General features: G+C 43.3%; 1 protein-coding gene across 3 annotated transcripts in view; it reads right to left on the bottom strand.

The window, feature by feature from the left end:
- The window catches only part of MAP3K15 (mitogen-activated protein kinase kinase kinase 15), a 223,385-nt gene that overhangs the window by 111,443 nt on the left and 89,399 nt on the right, over positions 1 to 22,543 (bottom strand). For 2 of the 3 annotated variants that reach the window (XM_030202274.1, XM_030202275.1), the window contains one exon: positions 997 to 1,190. In XM_030202274.1, the coding sequence (XP_030058134.1) occupies positions 997 to 1,190 (194 nt within the window). Of the gene's footprint in view, positions 1 to 996; positions 1,191 to 13,977; positions 14,056 to 22,543 lie in introns of all 3 variants that reach the window. The other variant, XM_030202273.1, reaches the window with a different exon arrangement.

Genomic DNA, 22,543 nt, shown 5'->3' with positions numbered 1-22,543 from the left:
CCACATGTAAATTAGGCATGGATCCCAATAATTCTATAACTATGCGCACAAATTTTAGGAATGCCTCTGACCCGCACATGCCCCTCCTATTGCCACGCCCCCTTTCAGCTCCATGCACTAGAATTCACGCACACCTCTTTAGAGAATATGCCTGAAAAGGTGTGCACGTAAATTCTAATTATTGTCAATTAGTGCTGATAATGGCTTGTTATTGCCCAATTATCTGCACCGATTGGCTCGTTAATCAAGTTGTGCTCGCAAAGTGGACACATGTCTAAACTGTGCACGCAACTCAAAGTCAGCCACAGAAGTGAAGAAACTGGATCCGCTACGAAGGAGGTACAGAGACGAGGGAGTAACGTGATGAACAGGACACTTCCAAGAAAAACCAAAGAGACAAGAGATGGCAAAATATTCTTTAATAGTAGATAAGACTCGACACAGCGTTTTTTTCTAGCTTGATTCCTTTTGGAAACGATCCTGCTCCAGATTTGTTGACATTCTTTACCATTCATTAGTCTTTTTAAAGGCTTGAATTGGCTTGCTAGATCTCTCTGGCAGCGTCTACATAGGAATACTTTGCACAGACTCCTGAGGCAGGCGTTGTTCACTGAAACACAATGCCGTGTCGAGTCTTATCTACTATTAAAGAATATTTTGTCACCTGTCATCTCCTTGGTTTTTCTTGGAAGCGTCCTGTTGATCACGCTACTCTCCCGTCTCTGCACGCGACTCAAAGCCATATATCGAATCCAGGAGTTAGTGTGGATCTTAACAGTGTCTAAATTTGGGAGGCATTTACTGAATCTAGCCCAGTGTTTTCTGCCCAAACACTTCTAAATTGTATCACAGTTTTGGCTGCTATTCTTCTAGGCCCAGGTATCTGCCAAGCTTTCCGTGAAGAAGTAAATAAGGTTATATGAATTTTAATATTATCCTGATGAAGATCAAGCTCTGGCCAAATGTCTGCGAGACAAGAGTAATATGGGAGATTACCACGAAGTAATGTGAATGTCCTTTAGGAGAACGATGAACCTTTCCACCAGTGGCACACACAGGGGTCCCAGTAAGTTGTCCCAGTTCGGCTGCATGTATTCCGAGGCTCTGCGTTGAGCATCGCTCTCACAGCAAAAATAATCGGCACATGGAGTTACAATGTATGGAATAAAATAGTAGTTCCCACTGGAAGCCTGCAAAAATAAAACCCAGAGTAAACACATCTGCACGTGATATGACTTAAACTCAGACTGACCAGACAACAGTGTAATGGGCTACAGCAGTAGTTCCCAAACCTGGTCCTGGAAGCACCTCAGCTAGTCAGATTTTCAGGATATCCACAATGAATATTCATGAGAGAGAGAGAGTTGCATACACTGGAGGAAATGCATGCAAATCTCTCTCGAATATTCATTGTGGATATCCTGAAAATCTGACTAGCTGGGGTGCCTCCAGGACCAGGTTTGGGAACCACTGGGCTAGAGAAATCTGGATTTTCAAACAAACAGAAACATATAACAATCCTGTAATGGTAAATTCAAAACTTTTCAGATGTTACAGAAAGAATATGAACTTCAAAATAACCAGTTTTCTGTGTGGGTTCAGCTGTAGTGAACGATTTCGGGTTCCAATGTGGATGTAGGAGAAGTTGCTGGTTCTTGGGAAACGTTTGGCTTAAAATGGTGCAGCGTCTCCCATTTATAAATACTTTCAAAGTTTGACCAAAAAAGCTTGCTTAGGTACACGGCAAGTGTGGGAGTTTGATTTACAGGATTTTCTGACAAGAGTGAATGTTTTTGGCAGTGTGGTGTGTGTTCAACTTGTAAATCAGTTACACAGTTACTTTACTTCTATTGGTCCTTACAGAAGCCGCTCAAGTGAAAGAAAAGCAGGAAGGATTCGACTGACTCTTACTTTTGTAAGGACTCAGTTGGGTTGTGACTCATTTGATCGTTGAATGTTCCAATTTACAAGTATTATGGAAAAATGTCTGGCAAAAAATCTTGGACATTCTGAAGTCAATATTGAAATATTGCTTAGGACAATTATTTGGAGGTCTTTAATTCTTTCTGCTACCATTCCGAAATCTACAAAATGTCTGTTTGATCTTTTAGTCTCCATTGCCTTGGAAGTTATTGAAAACCATTGGAAGAATAATTGTGAAGTAAATGTTATCTTATGGGGGAACTGGGTTTGTTTGTTTAGGCAATATGAGAAAATACTTGAAGAAAGGTACCCAATAGCTCTAAAATGGGTAAACAATTGGGAGTTATTAGATTGCCATATGGTAAGAGGGGCATACCTCTTCCAAGGAAGGCCAGTAGGGACCATCATTTTTCATACAGAAGACAGCTGGTTTCCTACCCTTTCTGAGCATGCCACCCCCATAGTTACCCATAACAGAAATGCTGTACACAAAAAAACTAATTAGAGGCGGTGTGACCACCGCCAACTCCAGACTCCGCCCTGTCTCGCCTCACCCTATGCTTGGAATAAACTCCCTGAGCCCATACGCCAAGCCCCCTCCCTACCCATCTTCAAATCCTTGCTCAAAGCCCACCTCTTCAATGTCGCTTTCGGCACCTAACCATTGTACCTCTATCCAGGAAATCTAGACTGCCTCAATCTTGATTGACTGCACTTTTTGTCCTTTAGATTGTAAGCTCCTTTGAGCAGGGACTGTCCTTCTTTGTTAACTGTACAGCGCTGCGCAACACTGGTAGCGCTTTAGAAATGTTAAATAGTAGTAGTAAAATACCAGCACGTTGGTACAATAATCAGAGCCATAAGTAAGATTTTAGGAGTAAGTTTATAAAGTCATTTTCACATGTAAATGACCCTCTTGTGGATCTCCACCCGGCGTTTTAGCACACGCTTTGTCATGATGGACTGTACTTTGCTAGTAGGTGTGTACAGGGGTGGAGTGTGGGCAAAGCATCCGTGTGAGCACACAGGAAGGACTTCTATACAGGGCTCCACAATTCTGGCACCCAAAAAGTGAGCGCTAAGTCAGTATTCTATAATGGTCACACTACTACTACTACTTATCATTTCTATAGTGCTACTAGACGTATGCAGTGCTGTCACCTGAACATGTAAGAGACAGTCCCTGCTCAACAGAGCTTACAATCTGATCAGGACAGACAAACAGGACAAATAAGGGATAAGGACAAAGAGTAGCACGATTCTATGTGGAATCCCAAAGAGTAGCACGATTCTATGTGGAATCCCAAAGAGTAGCAAGATTCTGTGCAGAATCCCAAAGAGTAGCAAGATTCCGGAATCCCAAAGAGTAGCAAGATTCCGGAATCCCAAAGAGTAGCAAGATTCTGGTACCCCAAAGAGTAGCAAGATTCCAGAATCCCAAAGACTACTACTACTACTAATCATTTCTATAGCGCTACTAGACGTACGCAGCGCTGTACACTTGAACATGAAGAGACAGTCCATGCTCGACAGAGCTTACAATCAAATTCAGACAGAAACAGGACAAATAAGGGATAAGGACAAAGACTAGCAAGATTCTGTGCAGAATCCCAAAAAGTAGCAAGATTCTGGAATTCCAAAGACGACTACTACTACTACTACTACTTATCATATCTATAGCGCTACCAGACATATGCAATGCTATACACTAGACATGAACAGACAGTCCCCGCTTGACAGGGCTTACAATCTAATTAGGACAGACAAACAGGACAAATAAGGGATAAGGTCAAAGATTCTGTGCGGAATCCCAAAGAGTAGCAAGATTCCAGAATCCCAAAGAGTAGCAAGATTCTGTGCAGAATTCCAAACAGTAGCAAGATTCTGGAACCCCAAACAATAGCAAGATTCTGTGCAGAATCTCAAAGAGTAGCAAGATTCCATAATCCCAAAGACTACTAAACTACTACTTATCACGTCTATAGCGCTACTAGACTTACGCAACACTGTACACTGGATATGAAGAGACAGTCCCTGCTCGACAGAGCTTACAATCTAATTAGGACAAACAGGACAAATAAGAGATAAGGGAATTATTAAGGTGGGAATGATAAAACATGGGTGCTGAACAAGCGAGTAAGAGTTAGGAGTTAAAAGCAGCATCAAAAAGGTGGGCTTTTAGCCTAGATTTGAAGATGGCCAGAGATGGAGCTTGACGTACCGGCTCAGAAAGTCTATTCCAGGCATATGGTGCAGCAAGATAAAAGGAACGGAGTCTGGAGTTAGCAGTAGAGGAGAAGGGTGCAGATAAGAGAGATTTAACCAGTGAACAGAGTTCCCAGAGAGGAGTGTAGGGAGAGATAAGAGTGGAGAGGAACTGAGGAGCTGCAGAGTGAATGCACTTGTAAGTCAATAAGAGGAGTTTGAACTGTATGCAGAAATGGATAGGGAGTCAATGAATTGACCTGAGGAGATGGCTAATATGAGCATAACAACACTGGTGGAATATAAGTTATGCAGCAGAATTTTGAACAGATTGAAGAGGAGAGAGATGGCTAAGTGGGAGACCTGTGAGAAGCAAGTTGCAGTAGTCTAAACGAGAGGTGATAAGAGTATGGATAAGGGTTCTGGGAGTGTGCTCAGAAAAGAAAGTGCCTTGAGTGTATGCTTATGTTTATTTTGTACTTCATATACCACCTGTCAGAGCAAGAATCAAAGCTGTTTACAAAACCTAACAATTAATACAGTAATGGAAAAAGAAAAGAACGACAATGTATCCAAAGGACAGCGAGAAAGAAAAAAGGGGGATGGGCAGGGAAGGGACAAAGTGAGGGCCTGGGCGTGCCACTGTGTATCAGAGTACCTGACGAAAAGGTAAAGTTAAAAGGTGGGTTTTCCAGAAGCCCTAAAGCGAAGAAACGAACTGTCCACCTAAGTTCAGCAGGGAGCGAAATTCCGAAGGGAAGGAGCAATAAAAAAGAATGCAGAGTTCCTTGTGGATTTCAATCTGGAACAATTTAGGTGCGATCACTTACGCCTGTTGAATGGCAGACAAAACGGCTCACACCTAAATGCAGCAATTAAGAATATAAGACCATAAGCATTGCCACACTGGGACAGACTGAAGATCCATCAAACCCAGTATCCTGTTTCCAACAGTGGCCAATCCAAGTTACCTGACAAGATCTCAAAACAGTACAATACATTTTATGCTGCTTATCCTTGGCCTGCATCATCTGTTGTTGAAGTATACAAGTGTTTCCCTTGACAAAGCGGTTAAATGCGAAACAGGCTCCTGTCGGGATTATATGTATACCGGAGTGGAATTGAATGCAGTTGAGAGATATCCATGAAGTGCTCAATGCTCAACGCCGCATTATGACCAGATGAAATAGCGGCTTTAAGCAGTGTGAAGATAAGTTTAAAAAAAATTTTTAACTATATTGCTGCCGTGAGTTTGCAGGAGTGAATTACACGGATTATACATAGAGTAAAACGAAAAAAATATATATAAAAATATAAAAACTTGGCACAAACATATTTAAATACACTTTAGAAACGAATGTGTAGGAAGTTTTGTGCACTATCGGAGGCTGGGGGCAATCAATGATTATAAAAACTGGCACAAAATTAGAAGCTCGCTAGTAGCGTGATACTCAGTGCCTGTGTGTATCTATGAGACGTCCCTTTATCAAACAGTAATTTGTACACGGAGCAATTTTCGTGCCACCAACAAGTTGTTGTGTATCCTAGAAATAAGCAGTGGATTTTCCCAAGTCCATCTTAATAATGATGATTTATGGACTTTTCTTTTAGGGAATTATCCAAACCTACTAAATAACCACTTTTACAACATTTTCTGGCAACAAATTCCAGAGTTTAATTACATGTTGAGTGAAGGAATATTTTCTCTGGTTTGTTTTAAATTTACTACTTAGCAGTGTCATTGCATGCCCCCTAGTCCTAGTATTTTTGGAAAAAGAGTAAACATGTGATTTGTGTCTACCTGTTCCACTCCACTCAGTATTTCATAGACCTCTATCATATCGACCCAGACTAATCTTATGAACCCATCTACCTAACGACACTGACCTAGACTGTATCTCCTACTTCACTCCCTTCTCCATTGCTTATCTTTACCTACCCATCTCTTCTGTCATTCGGGTATATTTAACCTTTGCCCTCTCCAACAATACTCTGTATTCCCTATTACTATGTAAGCCGCATTGAGCCTGCTTTGAGTGGGAACGCGTGGGATACAAATGTAATAAATAAATAAAGCTCCCTTCAGCTGTCTCTTCTCCAAGCTGAAAAGCCCTAGTCACTTTAGCCTTTCCTCATAGGGAAGCTGTCCCATCACCTTTATCATTTTTGTCACCCTTCTCTGTACCTTTTCTAATTCAGCTACATCTTTTTAGAGATGCGGTGACCAGAATTGCAGACAGTAATTGAGGTGCGCTCACACCATGGAGTGATACAAAGGCATTATAACATTCTTATTTTTGTTTTCCATTCTTTTCCTAATAATTCCTAACTTTCTGTTTGCTTTCTTAGCCACCGATTTTGGCCGTTTTGCGAAAAAATCTGTCCAAATGGTGCTTTATGCCACTTTTTGGACGTTTTTCTCTTTCGAAAATGAGTCCCGATAGTTTCTTCAGATAATCCCAATATTACCTTAAAATATTTCTTAAGCATTTCCATTGGAACATAGGTGACACGGGGAAGTTCAAAAGTTTTAAATTATTCCTCATTAACTGATTTTCCAGGAATTCCACTTTTCGGTTCATGAACTCTTTATCCTTAATCACACTCGTTTGAACTTCTTGCAACTTGAAAACTACTCCCTCCATCTCTTGAAGACGTTTGGACTGGCAACTTAAATCCTGGGTATGACCAGCTGGTAAACGTACATTAGAATTAACTTTATCCACACTTTTATTCAAAACAGTTGCAATAGAGACTCTACATTCCTGAATAGCCTCCCATATTGCATGCAACATTATCACAGCAAGTTTCTTCACACCCCCATGGCACCAACGGAAGCAGATCAAGACTCTCACCCGAAGGTCCCTCCCAGGAGAGCAGCTGACAATGAGCTTCCACTCGCCCCAATGCTGGGGGGGAGGGGGAATGTAGCAGTGGGTCAAGCTCACCACTGCACCCCTTTCCTGTGATGCCAACACTTCCAGGTCGTGAGGGGCTGTGCGTTGGTCAGGGCTGAGAGAAATCTCACCAGCACTGCTCTCTGCCTCCAACACAGGAAATGTCCCTGGGGCGTAGGTGACTCCGAAATTATCCAGCGTCGTCTCCTTCAACACAGAGGTTTTCCCAGACTCTGATGGGTAAAGCTTTGGGTTTCCCCCCATACCAAAATGGGCAAAATCAAGCATGTCAAAGAGATTCAGTGGTCAAAATTCACAGGAGGTCACTCTCATATGCCCTTAACTGACACAATTTTGTTCCCCCCTCCTTAACCAATGCCATCTTGATCCCCCAGGTAAACGCCTTCTTCTGTTTATAACACTTATCTAAAATAGGTATCAGGAGACACACTTACACCAGGGGCGTAGCTACATGGGGCCAAGGGGGCCTGGGCCCCCGTAGATTTGGCCCTGGACCCCCCTGCCGCCGAGCCTCTCTCCCCCCCATCCTGCCACCAACCCCCGCCACCGCCTACATTTGCTGGCGGGGGACCCCAACCCCTGCCAGCCAAGGTCCTCTTCTTCTGGCGTAAGGCTTTGTTCTGGTTCTGTGAGTCCAACGTCCTGCACGTTGTACATGCAGGACGTCAGACTCACAGAACCAGAATGAAGCCTTGCACATCAGCCAGCAACGCGGCCGCGCCAGAAGAGGAGGACTTCGGCTGGCGGGGCTTGGGGTCCCCCACCAGCAAAGGTACCCGACGGAGACGGCGGCGGAGGGTTGGTGGCGGCGGGAAGGGGGGGGTCGAAAGAGGTGGCACCGGGGGGGGGGGGTCAAAGGTGGTGGCGGCAGCGGGGTCAAAAATGGTGGGGGGGTCGGCGGCGCCGGTGGGGGGCTAAATGTGCCCCCTCACCTCGGACTCTAGACCCCCCTCCCGCCAAAGTCTGGCTACGCCCCTGGCTTACACTACATGTCCCATTATAAAATTTCCATCCATGTGCCCCGGGGGGCAAGCAAGTTTATTTGTGTCCTCTTTCCCTCTACTCCTCTTCTCTAACCTTGTTTTTCCTTTTGCTCTCTACCTTCTTTTCTCCCAACCTGAGTAGAGGAGTGTGGTAGCCGTGTTAGTCCACTCTTAAGGTTATCAATAGAAATCAAACAAAATAAAACATGGAAAAGAAAATAAGATGATACCTTTTTTATTGGACATAACTTAATACATTTCTTGATTAGCTTTCGAAGGTTGCCCTTCTTCGTCAGATCGGAAATAAGCAAATGTGGTAGCAGATAGCGTATATAAGAGAAACATCAAAGCATTACTATGACAGTCTGACAGGGTGGGAGGATGGGGGTGGGTAGTAGGTATGCATGGGGACATCAAAGCATATCATTGATATTCTAACAGTATGGGTGTGGATAGGTGAGGGGTGAGGTGATCAACAGAGACATACAGCTTTATGGTTTATAATGGGCTAGGAACCCCAGATCCTTGTTAAGTCCTTTCTGTTGGGTGTTAAAATATTCAATCATTCTGACTTCAAAGGTCTTACGTTCTTGTATGGTTTTAAAGTTACCTTTCAGGATTCTCACTGTGAAATCACTGGTACAGTGTCCTGGTTCTGTGAAGTGCTGTCCCACCGGGGTGGGGGCCCTACTGGCTGTATTGTTCATGTGATGTCTATGTAAATTGAATCTTGTCTTAAGCATCTGGCCTGTTTCTCCAATATAGCATCCTACGTTACATTTTTTACACTGAATGATATATACCACATTGGAAGGTGAGCAAGTGAAAGATCCCTTTATGTTGAATATCTTTCCTTTGAGGATGACTGTGGGGTCCTGTGAAATATTTTGGCATAGTTTGCAACTGGATAAATTACAGGGAAGTGTGCCCTTCTGTTCCTTTTCAGTCTGTGATGGAAGTTTACTTCTGATTAGCTTGTGTTTTAAAGTTGGGTGGCTGTCGGAAGGCCAGTACTGGTGGGGATGGGAATATCTCTTTCAGTAATTCATCCTCCTGGAGTATAGGTTGTAGATCTCTTATGATTTTCCTCAGTTTTTCCAGCAACCTCCCAACCTGAGACACTCCTGACCTTTTATTCACAGTCAGCCCACCTTTTTCCTGCCCCAAAGGGCTTTGCACCCTGAGTGATCACCCCTACTTACAGCCCTGATACTAACAAAAACATCAATCCTCCCGATATTTAAAACCATTTAACCAGCCAGGAATGGCTCCTGGCCAGTCATATTTGACTTAACCGGCAATATTCAGCAGGTGACCGCTATCGCCTGCTGAATATTGCCGGTTAACGCTTAGTGGATAACTGTCTATAGGCTATTTGCGAACATTCAGCATATTGCTGGCTTAGTTTGGCAGCCAAATTGGGCCACCAAAATAGTAAGGCTATCTTTGCCTACTTTGAACTTAACCGGCCAGTGCAGAATATCAACTTAACCGGTTATTATTAAACCGGCCCAAAACAAACCAGATATTCAATGCCAATCACTGGAAATGGCCTGGCATTAATAATAATAATTATTATTATAATTACAATAAAAATATTTATATTCCACATTATCTTAAAACTCTAAGCAAATTACATATTACAGAAACAACATAATAAATGAGAACATAAAAACAAGTAGATAGATCCAAGATGGCCGCCTGAGACGTTAACTGCACCAGACGCGCTCGTTTGCCTGGTATACGGCAGGAGAGAAGGAACTGATTTCCCATTATGGGAAAGCGGAGAGGGAAAACCCGAGAGACTCCCTCTACCTAGAGTGGGACCCACCTTTTGACCCAGCCGACTCTGGAGCAATTCGGGCTGCTTCTGGGTCCAAATCACGTCTCTTCCCCTGCTGTCGAGGCCGACACTAGTGGGCTGGCCAGCAGTGATGATGAAGTCTCGTTCAGCCCCGTCGAGCGCGCGGCGCCCCCACAGCCAAGTGGTTTGGAAGGCGAAGCGAGATCTGCTTTGCTCTCTCCAGAGGGGGAAGGGCAAATCCAGCAAGGGAACTTGCTAACGCCGTTGGAGGGCTCAGGAACGACCGCGGTGGAAGAAGGTGCCGTGAGTACCCTGAGCAAGATTGTTAACGCCCCCCCTTTGGCTTTAGAAGCAGGTATAATTCAAAAACCTCCCGTGGTGACATTGGAAGCACTCTGGCACTTAAATGCCACTCTGCATGCCTCTTTACAACAACACATTTTGAAAAATTCATCAGATATAAAGATTTTATCAAGCGTAACCCTCCAGCAGGCTCAAACAATCACTAATAATGTTTCTCAAGTGGAGAAAATTGGAGAAAAAGTACAATCCTTGGAGGTCTTTAGTCATTCTATGATTAAAGACAGGAGTTATATGACACGGCATTTGGAATACTTAGAGAATAAATCAAGAAGACTGAATTTAAGATTTACTAACTTTCCTAGATCTCCTCCATTGATACGGTAAAAAGATACTTGACTGAGATATTGGGTATGTCTAGTGAATCATTACCCCCTATTGTGCGGGCCCAATACTTGCCAAATAAAAATCGTGTGGAGAATTCTTCTCCTCAACACAATGGAGGGGATGGTATGAACTAGACATTATTTCTAGAATCTTCGTTGGCGGTAGTAACTCAAAGATCAACATTACTGGTTGTTTTTGCACTAGAAATGGACCGGGACGCGGTTTTGAGACTCTCATTTAGGCATTTACAAACAACCTTTTCTTGGATCAAAAGTAAGAATATACCCAGACCTGGCGAGAGAAACTCAGAAAAGGCGAGGTGCTTTTTTGGCACTACGCCAGAGAACTCTCGCCATAGGAGCCGACTATATTCTAAAATTTCCCTGTATATGTAGAATTGTGTATCAAACAAAAATGTTTCAGTTTTTTGATCCAAAACAGTTGATAGATTTTTTGGTTTCTAAAGAGGATGTTAATGTGACAATTGAAGTACCAGACGACACTGCTAGATAGGCTAAGAGGCGAGACACTTTTTGATAGCAGTAACAATAGTGTGATATTTAATTACTTGTAAAAATTTCATTTTTACTTTCTTTTTCCTAATCTTGGATCATTTTACCTTAAAAGTTTATTGGTCAATAGACTGAAGAAATGAATTGATTATATAATTATATTGGAGTGTTATTATTCCTTGTATTTCTGATACTCTTGTTGAGTCTGTTATATTAAAATTGATAAATAAATAAAAAAAACAAGTAGAATACAGATACCCAAAAAGTAATACATACAAAAATTACATCAAAACTGTATCCTGAATATCCGAGCTCAGGGCCAACCGTAGGAGGCAGGCCTGACTAACTCCCGCGGTCTGAACATCGACCCCAATGTGTTTATTTCAACATTTTTATTCCATAACTGCTTGTGGAAATCATTAAGTATCCTTAGCCTGATCTGACATACTGGGGGGGTGGGATCCTTTTACTAAGGCGCCAAAAACTGGCCTGCGCTAGTGTAGGCATGTGTATTAGACGTGAAAAAGGTCCATTTTTCAGCCTTTTTGGGGGGCCGAAAATGGCCATACGTCAAAATAAAAATTGGTGTGCATCCATTTTGGGCCCAAGACCTTACCGCTGCCCATTGACTTGGCGGTAAGGTCTCATGCATTAACCAGGTGGTAATCGTCAGGGTGCATACACTGCTGATTACCGCCCGGTTAGCGCCACGCTGTAGGAAATACAACTTATTTTCTGCTGCGCGTTTTGACCACACGTAAAAATTAGAATTACCGCCCAGGGCACGCGGTAGCTGGGTGGTAGTTCTAATTTGATATGAGCTGTACGCACGTAGGCGTCTATGCGCCTTAGTAAAAAAGCCCCACAGAGCGCTGCTTGAGACTCAAGCATTAGTCAGTCTCGATCTTCAGTAATGCAGGAATCTTCTGCGGTGGTAAAGTCCATTAATCACAAAGACAAGTATCTCTCACTCAGATCAAAACCATTTAGTGATTGCTGAAGCCTGACCGGGCCCTCTCTCCCCCAGACCTTAACATAGCAATAATTAACCAATCGTCCTCCTGTGGACACTGGTGTCAAAGTACCTCTCACGGTCAAAGGTAGAATAAGTTCAACAGTCCCAACCCTACTCCTCTGACATCTATCAGACATAAAGTGCACCCAGAGAAGACCAGTTCAGGACTGGCAGGGACCATGAGAGAGCACAAAGTCTGCTGAAAGCAGGGCTAACAACTTGGGAAATGAACAGGGAAGTTTTGATACAGCCACCAGGGAACAAGACCAGAGGAAATGAACAACACAGCATCCGCAAGCCCCCAAAAAACAATGATGTCACCGTGGTCTTTATTCTGATGTTCATACTGTTAAGGAAGTTTAGTGCTACTTAGCTGGTTGTATCATTTTACGACCAAGAGCGACCCCTGACACAGACAGGTTTGCTGAAACACGGCCCATGTCAGGTCTTCCATTAGCTTCAATAAAGCTGCTTCCTCCATTCTACTTTTGGCTGACTTACAAGGGCATAGCCAGACACCCGATTTTGGGTGGGCCTGGGCTCAAGATGGGTGGGCAGAAGTACTCCGCAAGTGATTTGGTCTCTCCCTCTCTCACCTGCATGCCATATGGTCTCTCAACCTGCCCCCCCCCCCCCCAGCATACCTTTTAAATAACAGATTTTCACTGGTAGCGAGCAGCAACTAATACACACTGCTCATGTTGGCCCCACACCCTTCCCTCTGATGCAACTTCCTGTTTCCGCATAGGCGAGAATACATCAGAGAAAAGGCTGTGTGAACAGTATGTATCAGTCGCTGCTCACTGCAGGTGATGATCTGCTATTTACAAGGTATGCAGGAGAGACAGTTGTTGGGAGTTTTCGGCTGGTGGGGCTTGGGGAATCCCTGCCAGCCACATCATAGATGTGCTATTACTAGGTGGGCCTGAGCCCAAAATGGGTGGGCCTGGGCCCACCAGAGCCCACCCTTGGCTACGCCACTGGGCTGACATCATTGTTTTTTCTGGTCTGCATGGTGGATTTTGTTTTCTCCTTTATGCCAGTAAAACTTCCTCTTGGTTTGAAACATTTTACCCGAAGTGTGAACTATTTTTTTTGAACTGGTGTGAAAAGGCCTCCCGGTCATTTCTGGTCCCGGCCCAAAACCCAGTTTCCAGACACCGCAATGGGTGATTTTTGCTACCGTATATGAAAGTGAACACCTTAACTTCTACCAGGAACCATCCTCACCCAAAAAAAAAGGGGGTTACTTGTTTAGGAAGTTTTTTAAAAATGAAATAATATGTAGTATTAGAAACAAAATATTAACTATATGTATCCCACACTATCTTAAAATTCTATTCCCTGAAATATTTGCACAGTATGGTTCACTACGCTCGCTCTAAACTGCTTCGCTCTGGAAACGTAACACAGGGCAAGAGATAAAAGGCACCCATAGCATTGACAAATTGAGGCTGAACTGAGCAAGCAGCGCCATGGGAGCGCAAACTAAGGGGCCCTTTTACTAAGGTGCGCTGAAAAATGGCCTGCGGCAGTGTAGGCGCGGGTTTTGGGTACACGCAGATCCATCTTTCAGCGTGCCTGCAAAAAAAATGCCTTTTCTAAAATTTTTGCCAAAAATGGACGTGCGGCAAAATAACAATTGCCGCACGTCCATTTTGGGTCTGAGACCTTACTGCCAGCCATTGACTTAGCGGTAAGGTCTCACGCATTAACTGGGCGATAAATGACTTACGCGCATAGAATGCCACTTGATGTGTGTAGCGGATGTGCATCAAAAATGAAATTACCGCAAGGACCATGCGGTAACTCCAAATCGGCGTGAGTTGGGCGCGCCTAGGTGCCTACGCGGCTTAGTAAAAGGGCCCCTAAGACAAGCCTCGCCACACTTACTTTGATTAGTAGATGGGGTAACAAAGGCGATACGTACCCTGCCCCACAGACAGTTGTGGTACTCAGGAGGCACATGGACCCGCAGGAAAGTTTTGCTGTTGGCACCTGAAGCGTACTCCAAAGTGAAAGGTAACAGCAGTGGGAACATACACACAAACACACACACACACACAAAGAACAAACAAGAGGGACACACAACAAAGGAAAGAAAAGACAGATGAACAGAGAAATTATTAACCCAGCAGGAATTCAGGGGAGATGAAAAAACATGCGAGTGGAAGAACAGATGTAGAACTGGTCTACTCCAGCAGAACTCCCTACATCCTTGGTCTTCATTCCCAGTCCTCCAGGGCTGCTAACAGGTCAGGTTTGCAGAATATCCCTCAAAAGTTAGGCATAATTCAGCTCAAATCAGTGGGTTCACAATCTAAATGAAGTGGTGTCATGTTTACAAAATCACTCAATAAAAAAACGCTTTGCTATCAATTACAAATATCAAACACATTTTATTATTAAACTAGTAAAAAAGGCCTGTTTCTTAACGCAATGAAACGGGCGCTAGCAATGTAATGAGTTCCTGCCGTTAATGTTTCCACGGTTGTATTCTGAATATAATTGTTGTTTACTTGTGCAAGATTTCTTTATACACAATAGTTTTTGTGTAAACTGTGTTACAATGTGGTAAAAGTTTCCTTGTTCAGGCCCTTCAATCAGTTTAACAATCACATCAGAAGAGCTCCTTACTCGTGAGAATGCAACATACAGTTGCCCATGTGAGAGACTGAGAGTGACAGTGTGTTTTACAGACAGTGTAAGAGAGAGAGATACACAGAGTGATTGGGTGTGTGTGTGATGTCTGTGTGTGTGTGACAAAGTGATTGTGTGTCTTCCCTTCCGTTCTGTGCACTTGCCTCCACTGATGTTTGTACCTCCCTGTATATGATTGTTTGTTAGAGATTCAATCCACTCCACTTCCCTCCTCCAAGTTCCGTTCTGTCTGATTGGTTCTTCGTTGACAGTGAGAGCCAATGAAACGCTGAACTACAGACTTACGAACCCTACACTGCCACAGTGCCACGGAGTCAGCTTCAGAATGTTGGAGGTGCTTTTTATTATATAGGATTGCTTATTTAAAATATTAAACCACTGTACTGTATCATCAGTGCAAGCCCTGCAATTAATACATAATGTGCAATATGCAAATCCCTCTTACCAAGTTCACTCCTTCCCCCAACTAAACAAGACGCCACAATTTATCGCTCTGCTCCTATCCATTTCAAGTTCACCAATCACAGCCATGTCATCTTATTATTATCGATGTAGACACAGAACAACACTAGTCTTCACACACTCAAAATCACACAGGACACAGCGAAGATGACACAAACATATGGTCCCTTGATGATGCTTAAAATGTTGTTTAATTGGAAGAAGGACACCTGTTGGAGTGAACTGGGTAAGAGGAACTTGCATATTTCACATTACGTATTAATTGCAGCACTTGCACTGATGATATAGAACAGTGGTTTAATATTTTAAATAAGCAATTTGTTAATAAAATGTATGTGACACATATGTAATTGATAGCAAAGTGTTTTATTATTGAGTGATTTCACAAATATGCATGAAAGAGATTTGCATACAGTGGAGGTAGTAGGCATGAAAATCTCTCTCATGCATATTCATTAGGGATATCCTGAAAACCTGAGTTAATAGCAGCCTTCAAGGACTGGGAATGAAGACCAAGACCTTAGATCAAATCAGGACAGGTACCTTGCAGTATCTGTAGATGGCCACTTGGGGCTCTGTTCCATTTTACAGTTCATGCATCCAGATCTAGAAGATTTCCACCTTTTTTGGAAATGGAAAAAAGCAGGACTTTTGGAAGAGATCTACCCTTTTCTACCACCCCTTCTGCCACTCATTTGTAAAGTTTTTACATCTCTTTTTTTTTTTGGGAAACGGGAAGTACAATACATTCAGATGAAGGCTGAATGAATTGTAAAAGTTGGGGGATGTATATTTTCAGGTACTCGGCCATGTACCTGCCCACTGCTGACCACAAAAATCTTGCACTGTATACCCTGTATTATCCATTCTTTCATATCTTCATGATTTGCACATTTGTCCAAATCACATCAAGACCTCTCAAAGATTATTGACCAGAGGTATTAAAAAAAAAAAAAAAAAAAAAAAAATTCCTTGAAATATGATTTAAACCTTTTTCTTAGAAGTGCACCAGAGAACTAAAACAGAATGATACAAATGGAGCTTTTTCCAATGTACACTTTTTATGCACATCTCTTCCGGTAGCTATAAAAATCTTTTGGAAATGATTCGCATTAGTAGCAATACTATTGAATTCAGCCATGCAGTGAGCCTAGGACACCTGCAATATTTGAGTATGTACAATGGCGGAAGGGGGGGGGGGGGGGCGGAGGGTCAAGGGCAGTATCAGACATCGAGAAAGCAACGGAGAAGGCACAGAGGATTTCTGAGGGAGAAAAGGGAGTTGCAGAGACTGGGCTGTTGGTTTGGGTAGGAAGATCAGCTAGACATTATGATCTTTTTGGGCTGTCATTTCCTATGTTTAAATTATAATCACTAATGTCTTTAGCAGGGGCGCAGCTGGACCTTGATGGGAGGGGGGCCAGAGCCCAAGGTGGGGGGGCACATTTTGGCCTACCTCCCTGCTGCTGCCCTCCCTCCACCACCTCTGCTCCCTCCACTGCCACCACACCCCCTCCACCGCCACTGGAAGGTACCGGCTGACGGGGGTCCCCAACCCCCGCCAGCTAAAGCATTTGCCCCACACTAATCTCATATTGCCTGGCGCCCTGTCCTGTTTTCAGTGCCATGCAACGTGCCAGGCAACGTAAGACCAGTGCGGGCCAAATGCCTTAGCTGGCAGGGGTTGGGGACCCCCGTCAGCCAAATCAGGGGTCCCAGGCCCCCATGGCCCCCCGTAGCTATGTCACTGGTCTTTAGCCTCTGGAAAGAGATCCATCCAATGGTGAATAAGCAACTGCAAGCATCTGTGAAGTGAGTGCCGATTGTCTATCTTGCACTCACCACCACACTGCAGAATGCGCCACGGACGCCAAGGCAGCACTCAAGGTGTCGGCTCCCCTTTCAAAGTTATCCCAAACAGTAGCAACGTTCCCTGCTACTAATCCCGGGGTAACAGTGGCTTCCCCATATCTGTCTCAATAGCAGACTATAGACTTTTCCTCCAGGAACTTGTCCAAATTCTTTTTAAACCCAGATACACTAACCGCTGCTATCACATCCTCTGGCAACGAGTTCCAGAGCTTAACTATTCGGTCAGTGGAAAAATATTCCTTCCCATTGTGACTAAATTAGGCGTGGACCTAGTATATTCTAACCACAATGCACATAGATTTAAGAAATGCCCATGACCCACCCATTCCATGCCCGTGGCCGCGCCCCCTGATACACATTAGAATTTATGTGCATCACTTTATAGAACACACTTGGTTGTGTGCACAAATTCTAATTAATGCCAGTTCAATAATTGCTTATTAATTGGAAATTATCAGTATTGATTGGCTTGTTAACTAATTAAGTTGCATGTGCGTTTGTGTGCTCAACTTAAATCGTTCTATATAGAATCCGGAGGATAGACACCTAGATCTTTTTCTTGGGTGCTGACTCCTAAGTTGAACCTTAGCATCAGATAACTATGATTTGGGTTATTCTTCCCATTGTGCATCACTTTGTATTTGTCCATATTAAATTTCATCTGCCATTTGGATGCCCAGCCTTCCAATTTCCTATGGTCTTCCTGCAATATTTCACAGTCCGCATGTGTTTTAACAACTTTGAACTGTTTTGTCTCATCTGCAAATTTAATTACCTGACTTGTCATTCTGATTTCCAGATCATTATAAACATGATAAATAGCACCAGTCCCAGTCCAGATCCCTGTGGCACTCCACTATTCACCATCCTCCATTGAGAAAAATGGTCATTTAACCCTACCCTCTGTTTTCTGTCCAATAACCAATTCCTAATCCACAACAGAACATTGCCTCCTATCTCATGACTTTTTAATTTTCCCAGGAGTCTCTCGTGAGGAGCTTTGTCAAAAGCTTTCTGAAAATCTAGATATACTATATCAACCGGCTCACCTTTATCCATACGTTATGCAGATTGGTGAGGCAAGACTTCCCTTGGCTGAATCCATGCTGACTCTGTCACATTAAACTAAGTCTTTTTTTTTTTTTTTTGTTACATTTGTACCCTGCACTTTTCCTCTCATGGCAGGCTCAGTGCGGCTTACATGGGGCAATGGAGGGTTAAGTGACTTGCCCAGAGTCACAAGGAGCTGCCTGTGCTGGGAATTGAACTCAGTTCCTCAGGACCAAAGTCCACCACCCTAACCACTAGGCCACTCCTCCACTGTTGCAACTATTTGAGATTCTACATGGAATGTTGCTATTCCACTAGAAACATTCCATGTAGAAGTCGGCCCTTGCAGATCACCAATGTGGCCGCGCAGGCTTCTGCTTCTGTGAGTCTGACGTCCTGCAGGACGTCAGACTCACAGAAACAGAAGCCTGCGCAGCCTTCTACATGGAATGTTGCTAGTGGAATAGCAACATTCCATGTAGAATCTCCAATAGTAGCAACATTCCATGTAGAATCTCCAATAGTATCTATTTTATTTTTGTTACATTTGTACCCTGCGCTTTCCCACTCATGGCAGGCTCAATGCGGCTTACATGGGGCAATGGAGGGTTAAGTGACTTGCCCAGAGTCACAAGGAGCTGCCTGTGCCTGAAGTGGGAATCAAACTCAGTTCCTCAGTTCCCCAGGACCAAAGTCCACCACCCTAACCACTAGGCCACTCCTCCACTCCTTTGTCTTTGTGCTTCATAATTGTATTCTTCATAATAGTTTTCACTATTTTGCCTGACACTGATGTCAGGCTTACCAGTCTGTAATTTCCCAGATCACCCCTAGAACCTTTAAATAAAAACAAATCGTTCATGGGCCACCCTCCAATCTTCAGGTACTATGGACAACTGTAACAACAGGTTAAAGATCACTAACAACAGATCAGCAATTTCATGTTTGAGTCCTTTCAGTACCCTAGGGTACATACCATCCAGTCCAGGTGATTTACTACTCTTTCATTTGTCGATTTGACTTGGTACATCTTCCAGGTTCACCGAGATTTCTTTCAGTTCCTCCGCATCATCACCCTGGAAATTCATTTCTGGCCTTGTCATCCTTGAGTGCCCCTTTTGCTTCTTGATAATCTAACGGTCCCACGGATTCCCTCACAGTTTTTCTGCTTCTGATGTTTTGTTACTATAAATGTTTTGCATCTGTGGCAAGTTCCTCTTTGTATTTTCTTTATCAATGCTTTGCATATAACTTGCCAGTGCTCATGTTGCTTTTTTTTTTTTTTTTTTTGTTACATTTTACCCCGCGCTTTCCCACTCATGGCAGGCTCAATGCGGCAGGCAATGGAGGGTTAAGTGACTTGCCCAGAGTCACAAGGAGCTGCCTGTGCCTGAAGTGGGAATTGAACTCAGTTCCCCAGGACCAAAGTCCACCACCCTAACCATGTGGCCGCGCAGACTTCTGCTTCTGTGAGTCTGACGCAGGACGTCAGACTCGCAGAAACAGAAGCCTGCGCAGCCTTGTACATGGAATGTTGCTAGTGGAATAGCAACATTCCATGTAGAATCTCCAATAGTAGCAACATTCCATGTAGAATCTCCAATAGTATCTATTTTATTTTTGTTACATTTGTACCCTGCGCTTTCCCACTCATGGCAGGCTCAATGCGGCTTACATGGGGCAATGGAGGGTTAAGTGACTTGCCCAGAGTCAAAAGGAGCTGCCTGTGCCGGGAATCGAACTCAGTTCCTCAGATCCCCAGGACCAAAGTCCACCACCCTAACCACTAGGCCACTCCTCCACATTATTCTCTTCAGACAGATCCTTTTTCCATCCTTTGAAGGATGCTGTTTTTACTCTAATAGTCTCTTTCACTTCATCTTTTCACCATGCTGGCATCTGGTCTGGGCTTCCAAGATGGTATTTTTAAACAGCATCCATGCCTGATTTAAAGTCCTAACCTCTGCGGCCAATCCTCTTAGTTTCTTTTTAACCATTTTCCTCATTTTATCATAGTCGCCTTTTCGAAAATTAAATGGTGCCACAGTATTCCTTAGTGATTTCACTCTAGATATCAGCTCAAATTTGACCATGATATGATCACTGTTTCCCAGTGGACCCAACACTGTTACCTCTCATACTATGACCTGTATTCCACTAAGGACTAGACCTAAAATAGCTCCACTTCTTGTCGATTCATGGACCAGTTGCTCCAAGAAGCAGTCATTTATACATATAGGAATTTTACCTCCCTGGCACTCCCTGATGTAACATTTATTCAGTCAATATTGTTGTAATTGAAATCAAAACAAAAAAACAGCACCACGGGCCTTTAAAAATGGAACACAGTTCTTTAATGAATGGGCCTTTTGTCAAGGCTCATTCATTAAAGAACTGTGTTCCATTTTTAAAGGCCCCTGGTGCTGTTTTTTTGTTTGTACTTTAGTCTGTACTTCGTTCCCTCTCTTTTGTTATATCCTGTAATTGAAATCACCCATTATTATAGTGTTGCCCAGTTTGCCAGCTTTCCTAATTTCTGTACATGCTTCTTCATCTGTCTGTTTGTTCTGTCCTGGTGGATGGTAGTACAGCCCTACTAGTGTACTTCTTCCCTTCACACATGGGATTTGTATCCATAAGGATTCCACACTGCTATATGTATCAATTTGATCCACTTTATCATTGCAATATAATTTGTACCCTGATAACACAGTGTCCATTGATTGACCTCTTTCCACCAGGTCTTTGAGATGCCTATTATTTCTACCTCTTCGTTTAGTGCTATATACTCCAACTCTCCCATCTTATATTTTTTAGGTTTCTAGCATTTGTATACAGACACTTCAAATTGTGTTTTTTTCATTGCATCTACAAGTTGCTTAGAAGTTGATGAGGATAATTTGCATCCTTTACTCTGCTCTCCCCTTAAACACTCCTGATTGACTTTCACCATTGTTGAAAGCTCTCTGTTAGGATTCCCTAAACGTCCTGTTTCAATAGTATTTAAGGATACTCCACACCGAACCATGAACTCCTGGATGTCTGTCAGCTCCCTCTACCCCATTTTAGTTTAAAAGCTGCTCTATCTGCTTTTTAAATGTTAGTGCCAACAGCCTGATTCCTTCCTGGTTAAGGTGGAGTCCATCCTTTCAGAATAGGCTCCCGTTTTCCCAGAATGTCGCCCAGTTCCTAACAAATCTAAATTCCTCACTCCTGCACCATTGTCTCAACCATGTATTGAGACTGCAGAGCTCTGCCTGCCTCTTGAGACCTGCACGTAGAATGGAGAGCATTTCTAAAATGCTACCTTGGAGGATCTGGATTTCAGCTTTCTACCCAAGAGCCTAAATTTGGCTTGTAGAACCTCCTTCCCACATTTTCCTATGTCATTGGTCCTCACATGTACCAAGACAGCTGGCTCTTCCAGAGCACTGTCTAAAATCCTATTCTAGGTGACATGCGAAGTCCGCCACCTTTGCACTAGGCAAGCAAGTAATCAGGTGATCCTCATGTCCACCAGCCATGTAGCTATCTACATGTCTAATGATCAAATCACCAACTACAACAGCTGTCCTAACCCTTTCCTAATGAGCAGATGCCCTTGGAGACAAATCCTCAGTGTGAGACGATATTTCATCCCATGGTGGGCTGATCCTGGCTACAGGATTGCTTCCAACTTCTCCAGGTGATGCTCTCCTTTTAGGGGACTTTCCTCCTCCAAGGCAGTAAAAGGGGCTGCCTGACCGGAGGTGGGACTTCTCTACAATGTGTCTGTAGGTCTCTTCTATGTGCCTCTCTATGCCTTTCAGCTCCTCCGCTACTCTAACTTTAAGAGAATGGACTCGTTCTTCAAGAGCTAAGAGCTCTTGCATCAAAACACACACATATAACTTCTCGCCAGCTGGGAAATAATCATACATGTGACACTCAATGCAAAAAAGACTGGATAGCACCTCTCTCGCTGCTGGACTGCTATCTGCATCTTACTATTATTGAGTTGTTTAATTAAAACTTGTTAAGGTCATATAAAGAGCCTTAAAATTATATGGTATATTGTACAATTTATTTAATGTTTGCTTCTCAGCAAGTAATCAAATGTAATTAAAATTTTGTAATGAGAACTCCCCTCTTGCTATCTTAATTAGACTGACTATAAATTAAGATTATAACTAAAGAGGTGAGCTAGGGGTGGGTGGGAGTTGGGGTGTGTGGGCGGGAAAGAGGACTGAACTGGGACCTGTTGTGCCTTCTAGAGGCTATCTGTTAATGCTGTAGGCTGTAGCAGAAAGTTCAAGTTTCAAAACTATGGGGGAAAGGGTTTTACACTATGGAAACTAGTTAATTAAAGTTTGTTTGCGTTTTCATTCAAATTGTCTTCCTATATAATAATTCTCACCTCCAACGTTCTATGCTTGGGACCGTGGCTCCCTGGCTGCAGGTGGTCTGCGAGG

This window comes from Microcaecilia unicolor, chromosome 4 (assembly GCF_901765095.1).
Source record: "Microcaecilia unicolor chromosome 4, aMicUni1.1, whole genome shotgun sequence".
Classification (NCBI taxonomy): domain Eukaryota; kingdom Metazoa; phylum Chordata; class Amphibia; order Gymnophiona; family Siphonopidae; genus Microcaecilia; species Microcaecilia unicolor.
This window is presented reverse-complemented; position numbering and strand designations above follow the sequence as displayed.